General features: G+C 40.9%; 1 protein-coding gene across 3 annotated transcripts in view; it reads left to right on the forward strand.

The window, feature by feature from the left end:
• Positions 1–20,319, forward strand: part of GATAD2B (GATA zinc finger domain containing 2B) — an 83,786-nt gene that overhangs the window by 25,449 nt on the left and 38,018 nt on the right. Inside the window, exon 1 of one of the 3 annotated variants that reach the window (XM_049634994.1) lies at positions 3,106–14,395. The exons of the other annotated variants lie outside the window; for them this stretch is intronic. Coding sequence (XP_049490951.1) covers positions 14,343–14,395 — 53 coding nt within the window. The 5' untranslated portion in view covers positions 3,106–14,342. Of the gene's footprint in view, positions 1–3,105; positions 14,396–20,319 lie in introns of those variants that run through there. 3 annotated transcript variants of the gene reach the window in all.

The following is a 20,319-nucleotide window of genomic DNA, read 5'->3' on the forward strand; positions in this document are numbered from 1 at the left end:
CTCTCTCCCTCTCTCCCTCTCTCCCTCTCTCTCTCTCTCCCTCTCTCTCTCTCCCTCTCTCTCTCCCCCCCCTCTCTCTCTCTTTCTCTCCCTCTCCCTCTCTCCCTCTCTCCCTCTCTCCCTCTCTCCCTCTCTCCCTCTCCCCCTCTCCCCCTCTGTCCCTCCGCCCCTCTCCCCCTCCCCCCTCTCCCTCCCCCCTCTCTCTCCATCCCCCTCCCCCTCCCTCCCTTCCTTCCTTCCTCCCCTCTTCTCCTGCTTGTGCATATGCTCTTGCTCTCTCTGAAAATAAGTATATAAACATTTAAAAAAAAAAAAGATTTTACTTTTAGGTAATCTCTGTACCCAGTGTGGGGCTCGAACTCACAACCCTGGGATTTTTTTTTTTTATCATAAATGGATGTTGAATTTTGTCAAATGTTTTTTCTGCATCTATTGAGACAGTCATTTAAAAAAATTTTTTTTAGTGTTTATTCATTTTCTGAGAGAGTGTGAGTGGGGGAGGGGCAGAGAGAGAGGAAGACTGAGAATCCTAAGCAGGCTCCACTGCTAGGACAGTGCCTGACATGAGGCTTGAACCCACTAAACCACAAGATAATGACCTGAGCTGAAACCAAGAGTCACTCAACCGACACTCAACCAACTGAGCCACCTAGGTGCTCCTGAACCTTTTTAATGTATTGTTGACTTTGATTTGCTAATATTTTGTCGAGAATTTTTGCATCTATATTCATCAGGGATATTGGCCTATAATTTTTGTGTATGTGTGGTATCTTTGTATGGTTTTTGTATTATGTTAATGCTGGCCTCATAAAAATGAGTTTGGAAGTGTTCCTTCCTCTTCAGTTTTTTGGAGTAATTTGAGAAAGGTAGACACTAAGTCTTTTTTTAACTGTTTGGCCAACTTCACCTATGAAGCCATTGTGCCGTGGACTTTCGTATTTTGGGAGTTTTTAAATTATGGATTCAGTTTCCTTACTTGTTACTTGATCTACTCAGATTTTCTGTTTCCTTGTGCTTCAGTCTTGGAAGGTTGTGTGTTTCTAGGGATTTATCTGTTTCTTCTAGGTTATCCAGTTTGCTGGCATATCATTGTTCATAGTGGTCGCTTACGATCCTTTGTATTTCTGTGGTGTCATCTGTAACTTCTCTTTCATTTCTGATTTTATTTATTTTGGCCCTCTCGTTTTCTTAACGAGTCAGCCTGGAGGTTTATCAGTTTCATTTATCTTTTCAAAGAAGCAGAATTTTATTGTTCAAATAGGTATGAACATTTGGGACTTGCCTGAAAAGAACTTGACCCTGCAAAGATACAGGGAAGGTACAGATAGGAGAGAATGAAAATACTTAGCAATCAAATATTAAGAAATGAGATGTTCTCAGACCTGGTCACTGAGTACCAGTAGATGAGAATAATAAGTTAGGGATTCAAGACTCTCCTAGTTAGGTATCTTGTGGGCCCTTGTTAGAAAGTTGCTTTGTTTTTTGGAAGAAAAGAATTATAATTTTGTAGGTGTCAAGTCCTAATTTAATGTTCTAGATGATTTTCAGGTTTCTGTTTCCTAGGGGTAGGCAGAGGAATTCCCTAGTGCTGATGGGAAAATAAACCACCCTTATAGAAAAGAATTTGGGGTTTAGAAACATGTTGTGCCACATGAGAGATGAAATACTCGATGTAATTTACTTCCTGTATTTCTTTATGGTGATTAAGTCATTGAGACTAGAGTTTGACAGTAGTTTTTTGTGCCTGTTTGCAGTATGAGTCAGTAGAGGTTTTTGTGACCTCTGCAGCAATCTTGCTTCCTGTGAACCCAGGAGTGGACTTGTTAAGGAACACTACTCTGAGAAAACCAGTGCTTCCTAATTCAGATGCTGCCTCAGGACAGGGAGTCTTGTTCCCCTTTCCTCCTCTTCCTGTGTAAGACTCACTCTGTGTTCTGCTTGATAAGGTAGTGTCCTTAGCTTTTATTTGGCTGTAACTAAAATTTTAATAGATACATTGTCCCAGTTAGGGGTAGACTTCAGTATCAGTTAGTCAGTCCCTATTTTATAATCCCCAAGTAATTGAAGACTGACCCCCCCCCCTTAAGCAGAAGTTATTCTGTTTTAGCAATGAGTACAAGTCACCTGTTTCTAGAAACTAAAATCAATATATTATTTTGGATGTCATTCCCAATTTGTGTATTAGGCATTTGGGAAAGCAAAATGTTTTGTTTTTTTTTAACTAATTTTTTTTTTAATGTTTGTTTATTTTTGAGAGACAGAGAAAGAACAAGAGAAAGCGGGGGGGTGGGGGGAGGGGGGGGTGCAGATTCTGAAGCAGGCTCCAGGCTCCCAGCTGTCAGCACAGAGCCAGACACGGGGCTCCAACCCATGAGCAGCGAGATCATGACCTGAGCCGAAGTCAGCCACCCAACCGACTGAGCCACCCCAGGAGGCACCCCGCAGAATGGTTTTTGGTTTTGGGGTTTTTGTTTGTTTTTGTTTTTTTAGTACTGCTTGATTGTATTGTATACTATTTCTAAATAATCTGGAAATGAACTCCCATCTCCTAAGAATTAACTTCTTTTGACTAAGCTTTTCTGGATTTAACTTAAAAAGTGAATCTTATTGATCATATGAATGGGGTTTTGGCTGTTCTGTAATCTGATTTGTTGTTGTAATAGTAATTTTGAAATATCATGAGCTGATTTATCCAAATAGACTATACCCACTGAAAACAGAACTGTAGAGAGTTTGCAGGAGAGGACTGACAGCGAGATAAACTGTGGCTCATTTTTCTTGGCCACCAATAAATAGCTTATCCATTTTATACAGAATTTTAAGGTTGGCTTTTTAAAAAATAAATTTTATTTTCAACCTTAACAGTGCTTCTGATTTTGATCCTCTTGTTCCGAGTCCAAGGTCATAGGTTAAAATTGGCACAAAAAAGTTATCAGGTTATTTATAAAATTTGTGAAGAGCAAAGATGGTGACTGTATGGCTTTTGCCAATTTGTTCCTGTTATTGGTGAGGTTTGTTTTTTTGTTTTGTTTTGTTTTAGCCAAACGTTTAATTCTACTGGAGGTGTTTTGGGTTGTTTTTTTTTTTTTTTTTATGCGTTTGATTGTACAAAGTTCATATTTCTTTTGTATGAGTATCTTCAGGCTTTTAGTTGTAATTAATTTGAAGTCTTATTTCCTGAATTCAGGTACATAATCATTTCTTTCTGTATCATGGTTACCCTTTATGAACTGGCCTTCCCAGTCATTTATCAGATGTCTTTTGTACGTATCTAGGTTATATGGACTTACTGTGTACTTTTTTTTTTTTTTAATTTTTTTTTCTTAATGTTTTTATTTATTTTTGAGACCGAGAGAGACAGAGCATGAGCAGGGAAGGGGCAGAGAGAGAGGGAGACACAGAATCGGAAGCAGGCTCCAGGCTCTGAGCCATCAGCACAGAGCCCGATGCAGGGCTCAAGCTCACAGACTGTGAGATCATGACCTGAGCTGAAGTCGGACGCTCAACCGACTGAGCCACCCAGGCGCCCCCTTACTGTGTACTTTAAAAAGAAGTCCTGGATCAAATCTTCTTGTGAGTGGAAATCCTACATGGCTTGTTGGGACGAATACTGGGTATTATATGTAAGTGATGAATCCCTAAATTCTACTTCTGAAATCATTATTACACTATTTAACCAACTTGGATGTCAATTTAAAAAAGAAAGAAAGAAATCATACATGCCTGTCAAAGAACATGTATATTTTACCTCAGTTGTATTTGACTAATATTTTCTTTAACCTAGTGGCTTAGAGTAGAGATCAATGAGGCAAGCAGAGTGAATTGGGCTCTTGAGTTTTGGCCAAGAAATGCTCAAGCCATCGTGGTGTAATGGAATGAGTACGGGCTTTGGAGCCAGCATCTACTATTGTTAGCTGAGTGAATGACTTCATTCAAATTTCTTAATTTCACCAAGTTAATTTCCATATCTGTAAAATAGGAAAAGGACCCTATCTTCTTGCTTTGTTGTATGGATTAAATAAATATTTAGTGCATTAAATTTAATGCATTAAAATTCTCAGTGAATGTTAGATCTTTTCTTTTTCTTCAGAGCATTACAATTTGGATTACAGTTACCAAGAAGTATTTTAAAATTTACAATTTTCAGCTCACACAATAAGCAGCTTGGTTTGGGGTGATTATGATTTGGCTGAAAAAAAGCAGGGGTGTTGGCTGCCACATAGTTCTTAATTTTCCAGGATCTGAAGAAAAATACCTGTTGATGTGTGAGCATCTCTGGTACCTCTAGACTACTAATCAATTTAGTATACAGAGGAGATACTGTGGTGAACATAGTGTACTGCTTTAGCCTGTGTCAAGTTGGAGAATTAAACTGCGTGCTAACAGTAATCACTACCAACTGCTTAGTTGTATCTAAGCCTTTCATACTGTCTCAAAGACTGGTAAAAATTGACCAGTGTTTACAATGCAGTTAAGTGTATTCAGTGGACTTAAATGAGCATGATGTCTGAACGAAAGTTGAAAAAATACAGTCTCCCCTGCCACGATTAAACATAGAACCTAGTGAGCTTCAGTTTGAAATTCATAGTTTGTCTCTTGTGGAAATGTATTGAATAAGTGGAAAATGGACTATTTTCTTGGCCCCATTTATCACAGACATGATGATTTCCCTTATCTCCTAAAATAGTACAATACCTAGATCTGGAGACCTCTGATGGGCTTCTGTTAAGTACGACTTACTGTGACTGAGATATTACAACATCATCCACTTGAAGCTTAGCTTGGCAGAGTGTAGGGTTTTCCTGTGTAGTTTGTAAATTATTGAATGCCTTTTGCCAGTGGCCAGTACTGCCTATTTCAGATTTAGCTCAGTATTTGTTTTCTGAAAACAGAAATTAATATTAGATTGCTCAGGAAAACTTCTTTTACAGACTGAAATCTTTGGGTAGGGCATAGATTATTTTTCTCTGTGTTCTCTAGACTCTAGAAGCTTTAGCATTTGGAAACATGAGGGTTTTGTGAGAGATTCTGAAGGAAGTCCGTACAATTATGATTTGAGTTTCAGAAGCCCAAATGAGGCAGGCATTTGGGGTGGTTTATTGATAGGAGAGGTCGACTGAAAAATAAGGACACCCCCTCCCCCTTGTTACTCCTTGTTCCTGTTTATAAAGAACTTATTTCCTTAAACAAACATCCTAGCGTAAGGGTCCTCCAACCGGCACATGTCTAAAGCAATCACTACCGTTCCCCTTCTCTTCGGTTTGCTTGGATTTCTTCCCCACCACTTTCTGACCTTTTATGAGTACGTTTGAGAGATGAAAACTCCTTATAAAGTGATTGGAGACAGTCTCTCTAAAACAGAAAAAGGAAAATTAGGAGAAAGTTTCAGACATGTCTAGAGTCTTGATCAGTCTATAGAAGGACATAGGTGGTGTGGTAAATGGTTTATGGTGGGTGGGACGTTGGCTGGAGTCTGAGGAGGAAGAGTTCTAGGCTGGGACACAGGAAAAGGAGACAGTATTGCAGCCTCACTATGGCTAGGCCTAAACCATTACACATTGTTCAGTTGTGGTAAAATATACATAACAAGGACCTAACCCATTTTTATGGAGTGTACACGTACTGTCATGACTACTTTGCTCGGAAACCGTGCTGTGATTTGTGCTAGATGTGGGTTCAGCTGCCCCAAGTGGTGTGAGTGGTGTGAATCTGCGTATACCTACCTGTGGGACAGCTCCAGGAACAGATCTCCAAGGAACACGTCTACTGTCTTACCGATGTCTGTTCTTTAGCACTAGCAGTCGGGTTTATTTGTAATTTGGAACATGTTTTGTCATTGATGCTGTGATTTCCTGTCCTGGATGTTGGCTCTGGAAGCTAAACAGTTAAAGCATCATGATTTCAGAGGAAACTAGCTCTCATGAATGAAGGCAAAGTTTGGCACTAGGCCAGAATAATGGGGGGCAGTTAGGGTGGGGAGACTAACTGACTTTTGTACCACAAATGACATTTAAAAAAATTAAGAGATAATTCCATGTCCTGAGGTTATAAACCGGCTTCAACTGGTTTCCACCCCCCCTTCTGCCCCCGCTAGGCATCATGGGTAAAAGTAAGCATCCCCCTGTTTCTTTTGTTTAATGTAACAGTACGCCATGTGATTGGCAGGGCAGTGCCCGCTTGGAGACCGGGTTTATGCAGGTCTCTCAAGGGGGCTGGCACGTATGGGGTCGTCCCTGTGCTATAGAAAAAGCCTTTCTTACGATAGAAAAGAGAAAGGGAGCCTCTCCCCACCTCCTCCCCGCAAAGCCCCCACAAAAACAAAAACCTAAACCCATCTTTTATTCCTTCTTTTCCTCCTTTTTCTGTCCTCCCTCCCCCCATCCCCTTCTTGTCTCCAGCTTTCCTGGCAGCTAGAGGAGGGAGCAGAAAAATGTATACCTGTAAGTACTTTTAACTGTCCTTGCTCCCCCCTCCCTTTTTTCTTTATCTAAAAGCAGAAACTCAGAATTTCTCTGAGTTCTTCACAGCCTTGTCCTGACTGTGTGTAGAAGGTGATATGCTGAGGTTTCTAATGGGATTGAAATAATAAATACTGTTGCTTTTTACAATTTGTTGTGGAGTAATTGTTTCTCATACAGAGCTCCTTTCGGTTTGGATCCTCAGTCGTCCTGCTTCATCCTTTTGCTGTAATGGTCTCTGGCTTCTAGTTTTCTTTGAGCTGAAGCTATAAGAAGGATATTATGCTAAGGTTTCCTTTTTCTTTCTTTTTGAAAAAAATTTCTTTTGTCTGTAGCAGTGATGGTTCTACTCCCCCTTACCCTCACTTACCCCCCCTCCCTTTTCCATGTCAGCTTCAACCCTGCTCTGTGAATGGAGTCAGCCAGCTGACTGAGTGCTGGCATCACGCCAGCGGCTGCAAAGCAGTGAGAATGTGCGCGCGCTCGCGTGTGTAAGTGTGTACAGAACACAAAGGGAGAGGCCTGCAGCCTAGGAAATCACAGGCTATTATATAAGGAAGTCTGCGTCATCTCTGCTTACTTGGGCCGATGGACAAGGAAAAGGGACGGTTTAGAGCAAGAAAAATACCCGTTTGATACACACACAGACACACACACACACACACACACACACACACACACACACACTTTTTTCCTTGCTGTCTTTAAATAAAATTAGATTTTTTTGTTGTGGCAAAATGAGAGGGAGCTTCTCTGCCCGAGTGACAGTGACTGTGTTCCTAGTGGGAGCTAGTAACTCTTCTGGGAGGTGAAGCAGTCTGTTCCGCATCTGTTTTCCTGCCTCCATTTAGAGGTGTGCCTGCTCAAGGAAGAAGGGTCCCTAAAAGAGAGATGCTGCCTGGATTTAACAGCTGTAATTTGTTAAGATACCCCCCCCCCAAAAAAAAAAAATGTTTCTAATCATTCCATATTGCCGAGGGTCCAGGAGTGGATGGCCATGGGGGTGCTCTTAGGAGACACAAAAAGCCATATAATAGAGCAAATAATATCGGCTAACTACTCCTTTGAGCGACCCCCCCCATTTCCTCTTTTATTTCTTGTTATTGTTCTATTTAGTGTATTATAAAAATGCAGTGTTCTCTCCTGCCATGTGCTGCGGAGTTAGAGTTATACAAAAGGAAAGTGAGGTAGCACATGGAAAGAAGGAAAAAAATCTAAGCTTCCAGACTTTGCAAGTGTTGCAGTTTAGAGATTCACTTGGAATGATTGTATGTTTCATTGGTTATTAGGAGCTCAACATTCATTTAGAAATTATATTTCAATTTACCACCAATTTACCCTGGTGTCTTTTTTCTCAGTTTCTCTTTATGTGCTTCCTGGCTGTGATACATACATGAAGCGGCTCTTGTGTTAGGTGGAGTGTGAAATAAAGTGTATTAATGAATAAAAGAGGGACATGCTGTTACAGTTGTTTTATGTGAGTTTATTTTTATTTCTTATCTGACCATTCAGAATAATGGTGCTGATATGCAATAATCAAGTAGGGAGAGTTTGGAATGGGAGGAAGCTTTTGAAGTACTTTATCCTATAATAAGGTTTGTCAGGTTGCAGTCTAGAGGAAGCTCCTTAATTCAGTCTTTTTGTTATAGCCTATGAATTTGTACTCTTGCCACATTTTTACATCCAACAATCTTTGAGTATATGTATATTTTTCCCTTTGGCACATGAATTTTGGTGCAAGTGTTAAGAGGTGCACTCTGATCTGTGTCTCCCTCTCTCTCCTCCCCCACACTCTTTGTCTCAAAAAAAAAAAAAATAATAATACATTAAACAAAAATTAAAAAACAAAAAAAGGGGGGTGTCTGGGTGGCCCAGTCGATTAAGTGTCTGACTTCGGCTCAGGTCATGATCTCACAGCTTATGAGTTCAAGCCCCGCGTTGGGCTCTGTGCTGACAGCTCAGAGCCTGGAGCCTGCTTCGGATTCTGTGTCTCCCTCTCTTTCTGGCCCTACCCTGCTCACACTCTGTCTCTCTCTCTCTTTCTCAAAATCAAAATAATAAACATTTAAAAACACAAAAAGAGGTGCATATGAGGTTATACTTTTTTGTATCTATTTTTTAATGTTTATTTTTTGAGAGAGAGAACACAAGCAGGGGAAGGGCAGTGAGCAAGACAGAGACAGAGGATCCAAAGCAGTCTCCACACTGAGAGCAGAGAGCCCGATGTGGGGCTCAACCGGGAGATCATTGACCTGAGTCGAAGTCGGATGCGGATGTTTAACAGACTGAGCCACCCAGGTGCCCTGAGGTTATACTTTCTTTAAGGGTTGCTGGGTGGGATTTACCAGAGCAGCTGGCCTGAGCTCATTTCCTAGGCTGCCCCCAGTTATATTCCCCCCAGATAGCTGGGGCCACTCTTCTTCTTTTCCTTTATAAATGAGTTAAGGGAGATTGTTTCCCAGTCGGTTGAATCCTGGGAGACAAAACAGTATCAGACCAGCGTAGCTCAAACCTCGAGACCAAAGATTCAGAGTTGTGAGATTCCCTGGTTCTTAGAAATAATAGTTACCTTTTTAAGTTGATGCTATTTTTAAATTCTATTTGGTAATGTTTTTTTCCATGGGGAATAGCCATTTTACATGTGTGTATGTGTGGTGGTATGTTTACCTCTTACATTGGTTTATATTAAATATAAAGAGAACTGAAGATGTAAAGTTTATTTCACCCCTTACCATCATCTCTAATTTAAGATTCTGTCTGTATTGTGATGCTTGCTTATTGGACCAATAGGTTTTAAAAAAGATCTTTGCAGCCTTTTATTTCTAACTTTTTTCCTGGTGCCTGGAAGCAGATTAGTAGGGATAATCTTACGATTAGGTAGTTATAATCAGTGAGACATAAGTTAATACATTCTATTAATGGACAGACTTTGTGTTTCTTCTCATAGGCCCTAGTTATTGTTTAGGAGTGGATGAAGAGTCGTTTTGAAGGATGCGTGGAATCTGTCCTTTGAGCATCTCTGTCTCTATCACTTGTTTTAAATGATGTCTGGCAGAATTTTCTTTATATGTCAGAACTTTTGTACTGATTTATTATAATATGTGCTAGCATAACTATTATTATTTTATTCTGACTTATTATAAGAGGGTGGGGGGGGAGGATTGCTTACCTCCTATTCATTGGGCTTTTAGGCAACACACCCTAACTTGTCATATTTAAGCATAGAGGCCTTTATGATCCTTGGTGTACAATAACTGAACACTGTTACCTAAAGCTGGATCACCTAAGTTCTTGCATTCAGTGAAGTTTAATGTGGTAGTTAATGTGGTGACGCAGTTAATGTGGTAAACTCAGTGAAACAGAAGAAACACTGTAAGAGCAAGTAAATAGCAACCGTCTTTGCATTCTTATTCAGAATAACTGTCTTACCAGTTTGGATCAAAAAACCAAAAATGGCAATATAGATAGATACTACATAATATGATGATTAAGAATATGGACCTTAGCTGAGTCAGTTGAGCATCCGACTTCAGCTCAGGTCATGGTCTTGCATAGTGGGTTTGAACCCTGCATCGGGCTCTGTGCTAACAAAGAGCTCAGAGACTGGAGCCTGCTTCAGATACTGTGTCTCCCTCTCTCTCTCTCCCCCTCCCCTGCTCATGCTCTCTCTCTCTCTGTCTCTCAAAAATAAATGTTAAAAAGGAAAAAAAAAAATGGCCATTGAAGTAAGAGAGACCTTTGTGTTTGAATTAGGCTTAACTATTTACAGACTGTGAGACCTTGGAAAGTTACGTAGTTTATCTGTTTTCTGTAAAAGGATAATTATTAAAATTTAAAACTCTGCTATAAAGGGCTTAAATGTGATAAGGTATTATAAAGCACTTTAGAGCTTAGCCAATAAGAGCTCAGTGAATTAAGTTAACAACTGTTACTGATATTCTGTCTGTTGGGTTTACTGCTGTTTTCAGTGCTGTTACTAGTTTCTTTTAGCCAGTCTGTGGCTACCTCTATTTTTTATTTTCGTGATGTATTTTGATTAAGAGTGGGTTTATTGACCTACACGTTGGACGAGTTTAGATCAGAAGTCAGCAAACTACTGATTGTTTTTGTAAATAAAGTTTTATTGGAACACAGCCACACATATTTCCTTACAACAATGGAATTGAATAGATGGCCCACAAAGTCTGTAAAATATTTACTATCTGGGGTGCCTGAGGGGCTCAGTGGGTTAAGTGTCCAACTTCGACTCAGGTCCTGATCTCTTGGTTCATGAGTTTGAGCCACATGTCAAGCTCCGTGCTGACAACTCAGAGCCTGGAGTCTGTTTTGGATTCTGTGTCTCCCTCTCTCTCTCTGCCCCTCCCCCTTGCGCGCTCGCTCTGTCTCTCTCTCTCAAAAATAAATAAACATTAAAAAAATTTTTTTTAAAGTGTAGCCTGGGTGGCTCAGTTGATTAAGCATCCGACTTCGGCTCAGGTCATGATCTCATGGGTTGAGTACGAGCCCCAGGTGGGAATCTGTGCTGACAGCTTGGAGCGTGGAGCCTGCTTCCAATTCTGTGTCTCCTTCTTTCTCTCCACCCCTCCCCCACTCATGCTCTTTATCTGTCTCTCATAAGTAAACATTAAAAAAGAATTTTAATAAATAAATTAAATATTTATTATCTGGCCCTTGACAGAAGAAGCTTGCAGACCCATGGTCTAGGTCTAGATCACTTTTCCTAGAAAAGTGAGCCAGGAAGGAAGTTCTAGAAATCCAAAGGGAGGTAATTAAAATTGACTAAACTTAAATGAACTAGAAGGAGTGGGTTTTTGGTATGGGATTTTGTAGCCTGGCGGATAGCAGAAGGAAGATACGTTGACATAGCTGATATGAATTAAGGTAAAGGAAAGTAACGTTTGGAGTTGGTTAGGTAATAATATTGGGGCATTTCATATGGTGGTATTAAAGAGGAGTACAAACAAGAAGGGTTCGCCACCAAGTAGTTTGCATTGAACCTGGAAGATAGGGGCGCCGGGCTGGCTCAGTTGGTGGAGCATGCAGCTCTTGATCTTGGGGTTGTGAGTTTGAGCCCCACGTTGGGCATAGAGCTTCCATTTTAAAAAATCTGGAAAAGACATGAATTGGTAGGTTTCTTTGTTAAACATGTGGATTAGTTGTCAGAGTGTGGTCTGTGGATTCCTTGGGATTCCTGAGAGCGTTTCGGAGAGTCTTGAGATCAAAACTGTTTTATAGTAATACAAAGGCTTTTTTTGTTTGTTTGTTTGATTTTGCCTTTTTCACTGTGTTGACATTTGCACTGATGATCCAGAAGTAATGGTCAGTAAAACTGCTGGTGCCTTTGCATGAATCAGAGCAGTGGCACTAAACTATACTAATATCCATTGTATTCTTCACTGCTGTACAGTTCAAACTTGCAGTTTAAAAAAAAAGATGCAGTTTCACTTGAAAAATATTTTGATGGAGTGGAGATAAATTTTACTTTATCTTGACCTTTCAGAACATGGCTTTTGAATATTTTGTGTGATAAAGTGGGAAATGCTCATGAAACACTTTTGCTGTGTACTGAACTACAGTGGTCTCAAGGAAAAGGACAGTCGAGTTGCAGGCTAACTAGCTGCTTTCTTCGTAGAACCGTTCCTACTTGATGAAAGAATAATCAACACACTGTGGTCTGTAGACTTGGGTATCTGACAGACATTCTTGAAAACTTACAAGAACAACTTGATTATATTTGTGCCCGGTGATAAAAGTAGAATAAAAATTAAACCAGAGTTGGACAGCTCAGAACTTACTTTTATGATGAGATTAGTGGTGACATTACCCAGTATGATTCGTTTTTATATTGTATAATGAAATATGTCAGCACTTGAGATGTGCATGACTTAGTGGACCAGAATTTTCCAAATGACAAATGCATGATGTAACAAAATCACGTGTGGGTAAAAGATCTATTCAAAGTGTGAGATAAGATGGACCAATGGATTTTAATGTTACAGTGTGAAAAGTTCATTGATAAGGTTTCAGATTTCAAATTGCAACTAACCCTTGGAAACTGTTTTGTTAATTGAGGTAAAAGTCACATAACATAGAATTAACCATTTTAACTTGTATGATTCAGTGGCATTTAACACAGTTGCAGTGTTGGGCCACTACCACCTAAATCAAATCCCACAACAGTTTCATCACCCCAAAAGGAAACCTGTACCCACTAAGCCATCACTACCCATTTCTCCTTCCCTCAGCATCTGGCAACCACTAATGTGCTTCCCATCTTGATGGAGTATCTGTTCTGGATATTTTACACCCATGGAATCCTAGGACATGTGACCTTTCGTGTCTGGTTCCTTTCACGTAGCATGTTCTTGAGGTTCATTCATGTTGTAGTGTTTATCGGTACTTTATTCCTTTTCACATCTGAGTAACATTCCACTTTAGGGATATACCACATTTGGCTTGTCCGTGCACGAGTTGATGGACATTTCAGTTTTTTCCACCTTTTTGGCTCCTGTAAATATTACTGCTGTACACATTTTTCTGTACGTTTTTGACTGAATCCCTGTTTTCAGTTCTTTTGGATATTTACCTATAAATGGAGTTGCTGAGTCATGTGATAATTCTAACTTTTTGAAGAACCACCAAGCCATTTTCCAAAGCAACTGTACCATTTTATGTTCCTACCAGCAATGTACAGTTCTAGGATGCCAGTTTCTTCACATCCTCAACACTTACTATTTCCTGCCCTTTTTATCACAGCCATCTTAATGGGTGTGAGTTGGTACCTCATTGTGGCCTCAATTTGCATTTCTCTAATGACTAATGATCTTTGCATGTGCTTATTAGCCATTAATATATCTTCTTGTTGAAGTCCTTTGTCTGCATCTGTCGAGCTTTGAGTATATCAAAGACGAAGGAACACAGTTCTGATCATTTGAAAAGATTGCTAGAATACCCTTCTCTGGTATCAGTATGAACTCATAAGTTTTAATTTATACACCTGTTTATGTACACGTGTGCACATACAGAGATAGAAATAGATGTGTGCGTGCTGGTGCGTGTACACGGATTTCCTTTTTCTGAGAGGACTTGGAAGCAGTTACGCCACCATAGCAATGAGCACACATGGCACCAGGTCTTGTTTTCTAAATGCTATTGTCTGGGGGAAGAAACTCGAGTTCCTTGGAGAAGTGACTTAGGGCAAAGGAAAAACGTCCTTTGGACCTGAAACATGACGTGGCTACCAGAAGAGAATGAAATGCTAAAACAAACAAACAAACAAACAAAGTGGCGTACCAACTTGAAGGAGCTTTCAACACCGGATCTGGGACAATTTGAAGAACAAAATAAGTAATGATAGTAACAGATTATAACCCATGGGATAAAATAAATATCCCTAAGCCCACGGTGCTGCAAATAAATATTTGAATAAATAAATACGAGACAGCCATGTATTACAGTAAAATTCAAATTAATATAGAAGGAATGATGGAAACATTAGGCAGATACTAATAATGGTTACAGGCAAGAATTGTCTGTGAATGCTAAAGTTAGTCGGTGGAAGTTGGATGCAAAATGAGATTTTGCGTAGCCTCAGAGTATCTCTTCATAGTAACGTTCAGTGGAGAAACCCGTCAGACCCCACCTCCCTCAAGTGATTACAGTTAACATCATCATAATGCAACACGTTGACATCATGTGCTTGCTGAGAGGGTACACTGAGAAGGGTACAGTATTGCTCTTGTGCTATTTTTGTCAAAAATACGTAACTTCAATCTAATGAGAAGACATCACATTAACCCAAATTTGGGGACATTTGACAAAAGGGCTGGCTGCAAAAGTGTGAATGTGAAGAAAGAATAAAAACTGTCCCAGTTAGGAGGAGAGATGTTGGAGATCCACAAGAGCAGTGTGGGGCTGCAGACTGAATGTGGAAGCAGGTACGGGAACCCAGCTGTCTGGGGTTAATGAAGCCAGACATTAATGAGATTTGCAAACAATGTGAAATAGTGCCACTCTTCTCACTGTACTGTTCTCTTTTTTGAGAAAATAGTTGTTGTTTTTTCTTATAAAGGATATGTCACTCATGTTAACTTGGAATGTGGGCTTTTTTTTTTTTTTTAATGAACTAACATTTTTAAAATTCTGTTTTAATTTCTGATATAGTGACTGTTGATAGCTCTAGCCACAAGCAAAATCTCTTTGGAGCCACTGATTTTTTTTTTTTTTTTTTTTTTACATTTATTTATTTTTGAGAGACAGAGACAGAGCACAAGTGGGGGAGGGGCAGAGAGAGAGGGGGAGACACAGAACCCGAAGCAGGCTCCGGGCTCCGAGCTGTCAGCACAGAGCCCGATGCGGGACTCGAACCCACAAACTGCAAGATCATGACCTGAGCTCAACTGGCTGAGCCACCCAGGCGCCCCTGGAGCCACTGATTTTTAAAAGTGTCTTCTTAAAGGGATCCTGAGACCAAAAAGTTTTGTGAGCCAGGAGAGTGTGCATGATAACTGCAACAAAGACCCCCCCAAATACGATGGCTCAAACAAGATACAAAGTATCTCTTTCGTGTACTTGCCTGATGTCCATGGTTCTTGTTGCTGTATTGCTTCATGTGGTAGCTCAGGAATCGAGTTTCTCTGACGTGAACTTTTCTGCTGATGCCCAGGACAGCGGTTCACATGCTTTAGTGTACGTAGTCACCAGGAGGGCTTGTTAAAACACTACTGCTAGCCCCCATCCCCAGCAGTTCTCTTTTTTCTTTGTAATGTTTTTTTGGGGGGAGGCGGGGGGGAGAGCGAGCGCGCGTGCGCCCGCGAGTGAGCGGGGAAGGGGCAGAGAGAAAGAGGGAGGGAGAATCCTAAGCAGGCTCTGCCCTGACAATGCAGAGCCTTATGTGGGGCTCGATCCCACAAACTGTGAGAACACGACCTGAGCCAAAATCGAGTTATACGCTTAACCAACTGAGCCACCCAGGCCTCCCTTTTTGGGGGATTTTTAACTTACCTGACAGTAGGTGACGTAGCAGTGAATAATGTAGACCAGTCTTTCACTCCACAGACTTTAAAATTCAGTGGAGGGAGAAAACCGACAATAAGCAAATGCAAAAACAAAATAAAAACAGAAAGCAGAAACAAAACCAAACCAAACCACGTAGTGGAGTGCGCCTGGCTCCTCCTTAGTTGGAGGAGCATGTGATTCTTGATTTCAGGGTTGTGAGTTTGAGCTCCGTGTTGAGTAGAGATTACTTAAAAATAAAATCTTTAAAAAAAACCGAGTTTGGGTGCCGTTTGTAGTTTTAAATAGTCGGATCCATGCTGTTCTACCTAAGAAGAGCTAAGACAGTTTCTAATTCAATGTCATATATGTATGTAATTTTTGCTGCTTTAATTTGGAGAAGTGAGTCTTGCCTCAGCAGGAAGTTGATAAAAGGGAATTGTACTTTTCTTTGAACCCCAGCTCCTTTCTTTAAGCTTGATGCTTTTGCAGCAGCTTTAGGAATATTTGCAGTAATCTGCCAGCATCTCTGTAGTTGTGTCAGATTGTTTTCTCTGATTGGCCAGATTTATTTCCAGTTTGCCAGATATCGTTAGTATAATGAGCACTTTAGAGTCAGGTATGCTGTGTTTCTATCCTGTTGGGAGAGTAGGGTGGTCTCTTTTGATTCTGTGTTATCTAAGTCTCCTCTTAATGGAAAATTGTTAATAGAGATCCACATCGATGCGCTTGGTCACACCTTTACTATTCCACCAGTTCCTGGATCCTAGAGATTGCTACCACTGGAACTGTGTGGAAGCAGTCTCTGAAGTGCTCCAATGAGGGGTGCCCAGGTAGCTCAGTTGGTTGAGCATCCGACTCTTGATTTCAGCTCAGGTAATGATCCCGAGGTCATGGGATCAAGCCCCATGTCGGGCTCTGCACTGAGCATCGAGCCTGCTTGAGATTCTCTCTCTCCCTCTGCCCCTCTCTTCCCCTCCTGTGCACAGATCTCACTCTCTCAATAAACAAAGAAACAAAATGATCCAATGAAATGGTACATTTGGAGATAATTTCACTCTTTGTAGCATCTAAGATGAAACCTGTTGTGTAGCCATTTTGTTATCCCTTAGGGGCTCTTACCCCCATCTGAGGAATCGGTTTCAGAGTTTGGTTTATATGTGTGTAAATTCCTTTTGGGAGCTGAAATAGGTTACGTTCTGGGAAAGTGCAGAGTTAATTGCCGGGAGTGATTGGCAATAGGAGGCATTAGGTAGCTGGGAAGGAACTCAGCTTTCTGGTTCGCATCTGGGTGGCTTGGGTAGCTTGAAGATGTGCAGGACAGGACCATTGCTTGGCAGGGCCTGCAAGTGCAATGTGCTTCCGGTTTGGTGGCAGATAAATGGCTGTTCGTTCTGCTGCACGGCTGCAGGGAGAAGGCACAAGCCCCCAGTCTCTGAGGCACTGGTGAGAGAGATAGAATTTGCACGTATGAGTGTGTCTGTCCCTTTGAAGTACGCGGATTGTCGTTGGGAGACTTGAGTAGGCCTGCTCTTTGTGGGATAACTAGGTAGCTAGGCTGCTGCTTTCAGCATTCTCCCTTCTCCGCTATGACTAATTTAGTAGATAGAGCTGTAAATATTCTTGAAGGATATCTGGAGAAAATTTTGTGAGGCCAGAATCTTGGGAGATTTTCCAGTGGCGTGTAGGTCACTGTTTCCCTGTCACCACCACCTCCCAGCTCTTGTTTCCTCAAAATGTAGAAATGTGGTTACTCTCACCATGAATTCAAATGCCTCTGGCTTTTATTAGTCTGTTTATGAATGTGTGGGTGTGGTAAACACATGCTTCATGTGTGTGCTGCTGTTTGCATGTATCATACCTATGCAAGATAATAATTGAATAAAAGTCTTCAGTGATGGAACGGAACATTACAGGTGACCGCCATCAGTGAAATGAAGCGGGCACCCCTTGCCATCCCTGGTGTGGTAGAAGGGGCATGTCCTGGGCACTGAAATTAGATCTAGGTTTTAACCGTGACTCTCCTGTCGTGTGTGACCTTGGGCATGTTTATTTAGTCTTTCTGAGTCTCCGTTACCTCATTCATAGGATGTGTGGGGGAAATATGGACTGTACTGAGAATTAAGTGAAAAACTGTTGCTGTGGTTCTTAATCCACAGTTTTGGTATTAGCCATCACTCAACTGTTGTTCTCCTATTTTGCCTTCCTCTTTGCCCCCAAACACACCTTGCTACTTTTCTTCCTATTGAAATACACTTTCCCCCAACTGTTTTCAGATTTGTGTGATGAATGGTTTATCTGGGAAGAGGCTCTCCTGAACATGTGTGTACAGAATATACTTAGGAGATCTTCTGAGCAGGGTGAAAAATCTCAACCATTCAAAACTCTTCTTTCCTTCCACCCATTGTGGGTGGGGTTTTATCCACCCTGGGATGAAACATGAAAAATACTTGTTTTTGTTTCTCCCTTCAAGTGTTATCCCAGTAGTATTCCTCCAGAAACGCTATATTTGTTCTGTTTTGCACAAAGAAAAATGGAGTTTTCTAGATGAGTTCTGGAGGAGATTGGAAAAATGTGGCTTGCTTAGCAATTTACAACCTAAATTGCTTACTTGCCTGTTTCTTTTGTGAAAGTTTAGGCCAATCATTCTTAAACTGTAAAGTGCCTAATAATCAGCAAGAAAAACAAAATGCAGATCCTTTGCTTAGGAAATTCCAGTTTATTACTTTGAAATGGGCCTGTGAAGAGGCATTTTATTTTTTAGTTTTTAATCTCTCTTTTAAGTTTTTATGTATTGTGAGAGAGCAAGAGAGTCACAAGCCTGGGAAAGGCAGAGAGAAAGAGAAAGAATCCCTAGCAGGTTCCACGCCATTAGCACAGAGCCCAGTGCCGGGGCTCGATCTTATGAACTGTGAGATCATGACCTGAGCCGAAATCCAGAGTCAGATGCCTGACCAACTGAGTCACCCAGGTGCCCTGCGATGATGCATTTTAAATAAATATCTGTAGTAATTCTGGTCCAGGTAGTCTAAAACAACACTTAGAGAAACACCGATTTAAAGTAAAAGAAAAATGACAAAACTACATGTCTCAGGTGCCATCCACGGATCACACCTTGGTCTGCGTGGTCTTCTATAGAGATACTTCTCCAAACCTTCTCTAGGGGAGGACCAGTTTTTTGTTTTGTTTTATAATACAGCATGGGCCGATACGGTGAAATGAATTACTAGAAAAGGAAGATTAAAAAAGATATACAGGAATACAGACCCAATATTTTTTATTGTTAGATTCAGCAGGCAAAAACATTACTCTGTGAAGTTAAAAGAAAAGTTTCTACATGCTTACTCTCAGCTTATGCTTATCTTGTTGCAGAGTGATAACTAACAGTTCACTGGCCAGCATCAGTCCGTGGGCTACGCTTCGGATAGTGTTGTTCTTCAGAGATGAAAAGGATTTTGTGTTGAAACTGGCAAGCTGGAAACAGCTGGTCTCTCCTGCAGTTCCCAGGAAGGCTGATTTTTTCATCTATAAAATTGAGACAGTTTTACTACTTTGCCTATCTTATAGGAATGTTAGGAGGGCCGTATAAAATATAATGTGTGTAAAAGTACACTGCAGACTTAAAAAACTAATGTAAGTTATATTAATCATCACAAACATTTATTGAACATATTATTTAGCAGGGAGTTTGTCAGCAACGAGGGATGTAGGGAGATATGGCAAGGGGCTTACTATTCATTTTATGTATTTGCCACATAAGGTTGGCAATATGCTGATTAAATTCCAGATTCATAAAATTTCCTAGACTTGAGCAGTCTTGCTCTGAACTCCAGGAGCATTCTATTTTTAAAATACGCAACTTTGTGATATTATTTTTTGTAATAGTTCTGAAATAAGAATTTTGAGGGGCACCGTGGTGGCTTAGTCAGTTAAGCGTCTGACTCTTGGTTTTGGCTCAGGTCATCTCATGGTTTGTGGGATATAGCCCCGCATTGGGCTCTGCACTGACAACAACAAGCCCACTTGGAATTCTCTCTTCCTCCCTCTCCACTCCTCTCCCACTCACGCACACACGCTCTCTCAAACTTTTTTTAAAAAATAATTTTTGAAGGCGTATACATGCTTGTCTAATGGACTGGAAGCATTTTAGAGGCAGGCACCCTTTTCAGTTGAAGTTTCTGGTGCTCCTTGTGTACGGGTCTTTTGCTGTTAATCAAGGAGATTTCCCTTCTCCCAGCTGGCTCCCAGTTTCAGGCTTGCTATCCAGTCCCACACCCTTTCTCTCCTTTGCCCAGCTCCTCCTCTCAGAGCATTTGCGGAAGATGGAGATCCTCGATGTCAGGAATTCATTCACCCGAAAAATTTTTGAGTGCCTGTTATGTACAGGTTAGGTGAAAGAGATAAGAAAATAATACATATGGTGCACCTGGGTGGCTCAGTTGGTTAAGGGTCTGACTTTGCAGGTCATGATCTCGTGGTTCGTGAGTTCAAGCCCCGTCATGCTCTGTGCTGGTGGCTCAGAGCCTGGAGCCTGCTTCGGATTCTTTGTCTCCCTCTCTCTCTGCCCCTCCCTTGCTCACTCTCTTTCAAAAATAAACATTAAAACAAAAACAAAAACGTACGATTCCTGACCTCTGGGATCTCACAGTTTTTTAAGGGAAATGCACAAGTAGTTCAGTAACAAGATCAGTACTGACGTGTTCAGAATGTTTTGAGAACACCGAGGGAGGGGATGAGGAAACTTCATTGATGAGGTGACCATCTAATTTACCATCTAAATTGAGACTCTATCAAAGGGAAAAGGGGGGCTTTTTATCATCATGAAGGGACAAGAGGTATAAACTGGGACTGTTCCATGCAAACTAGT

The sequence above is a fragment of the Panthera uncia genome, chromosome F1, assembly GCF_023721935.1.
Source record: "Panthera uncia isolate 11264 chromosome F1, Puncia_PCG_1.0, whole genome shotgun sequence".
NCBI classification, from domain to species: domain Eukaryota; kingdom Metazoa; phylum Chordata; class Mammalia; order Carnivora; family Felidae; genus Panthera; species Panthera uncia.